The following is a 1414-nucleotide window of genomic DNA, read 5'->3' as shown; positions in this document are numbered from 1 at the left end:
ACCCACGGTGCCCGCGGTGACGCTGCGCCCTCCCCGGGGGGCAGGTCAAGGACACGCTGCTCCCGCGCTGCCCCGGCTCCGGGCAGGGTACCTACACACAATCCTAGCGCTACTTTGCTCTCCGCAGCCGTTCAGCCTCGCCAGCCTCACTCTGCTATGGCTTTTGCAGCAGCAGCAATTTCTGGTTTGAAAAACATCATCGAGATCCGCACCAAACCGAGTAACTACCAGGTTGCTGTTTGTTCAAATGACTCCTATCTAAGGTCAGCCCATCCGCGTGCTACTGGTAAAACAGAGTCTACACCTGGAACAAAAATAAGATTAAGAACTTGACCCAAAAAGAGTTGAGGTTTACGGCGTATAGTTTAAAAAGACATAAAAACACGATACAAGGAGGAAGAGTCAGAGGCAAAGCTTAGTGACCAAAGGCATTCAATCAAGGTGTAAGGTTATACAATGAGTGTAGTGGGCGATCGGGAAAAGCTCCGTACAAAGTCATGTGCACTCTTCTTGAAGCTGAGATTCTGGATTCCTCCATGTGCCAAACCTGCGGGGAGAGAGGAGAGGCAGCGTGACAAAGCTGCCCGCCCGCGGAGGGGGGAGCGTGCTCGGGAACGGCCGCCTTGCCGAAACCGCGCCGCTCACCCGAAGGGGAAGTCAAGCCCTGATTACGGGGAGCACGGCCCCATCCTGCCTGCACCACAGGACCCAGGCACCCGAAAGCATGGCCCCATCCTGCCCACACCGCAGGACCCAGGCACCCAAAAGCACGGCCCCATCCTGCCTGCACCACAGGACCCACAGATCCCAGAGCACGGCCCCATCCTGCCCGCACTGCAGGACCCAGGCACCCCAGACCATGGCCTCGTCCTGCCTGCACCGCAGGACCCGCAGACCCCAGAGCATGGCCCCATCCTGCCCACACCACAGGACCCAGGCACCACCATCAGGAGAGGCAGGAGGGGGAGCGGGCAGCCGAGCCCCACGGTGCAGCAACCCAAAACCAGGAACCCGAGGCACGGTCAGCCGGCCCTGCAGCCCCTCCACGGCACGAATCCTGCTCTGCCAGGCTGGGAACTTTGCTCATACCACCGTGCTGATGCCCAGCTCAGTGGCCCAGAGAGCAACTTCACAGCCAGAAACCTGTCCCCTCCTCCTCATACCCCCGCTGCCATCACCTCCAGCACGTTAGCCTGAGACAAAAGGTGGGGGCCTCGAGTCACCCCCAAGCCACAATGCTCCCCGCCGGTGGCCGCCCCTCCTTACCCGAGGAGAGGGTGCTGGGGTAGGTCATTCCAATTTCATGAGCTCCACGTCAAAAATTAGAGTGGCGTTTGGTGGGATGATCCCTGGGTGGCCAGTAGAGCCGTAGGCATAATCTGGGGAGATGGTCATCTTCGCCCGCTGACCAACG

At 59.8% G+C, this 1414-nt stretch overlaps 1 protein-coding gene across 1 annotated transcript in view; it reads right to left on the bottom strand.

Moving 5' to 3' along the window:
* Positions 1 to 415: 415 nt before the first annotated feature.
* The window catches only part of LOC118451880 (peptidyl-prolyl cis-trans isomerase FKBP1A), a 1888-nt gene continuing 889 nt past the window's right edge, over positions 416 to 1414 (bottom strand). The window contains exons 2-3 of the mRNA XM_035890368.1: positions 1267 to 1414; positions 416 to 547 (exon numbers count right to left, since the gene is read on the bottom strand). The exon at positions 1267 to 1414 is cut by the window's right edge and continues 2 nt beyond it. Of these exons, the coding sequence (XP_035746261.1) occupies positions 1291 to 1414 (124 nt within the window). The 3' untranslated portion in view covers positions 416 to 547; positions 1267 to 1290. The remainder of the gene's footprint in view (positions 548 to 1266) is intronic.

Source organism: Egretta garzetta, unplaced genomic scaffold, assembly GCF_000687185.1.
Source record: "Egretta garzetta isolate BGI_Z169 unplaced genomic scaffold, ASM68718v1 scaffold223, whole genome shotgun sequence".
Taxonomy (NCBI): Eukaryota; Metazoa; Chordata; class Aves; order Pelecaniformes; family Ardeidae; genus Egretta; species Egretta garzetta.
This window is presented reverse-complemented; position numbering and strand designations above follow the sequence as displayed.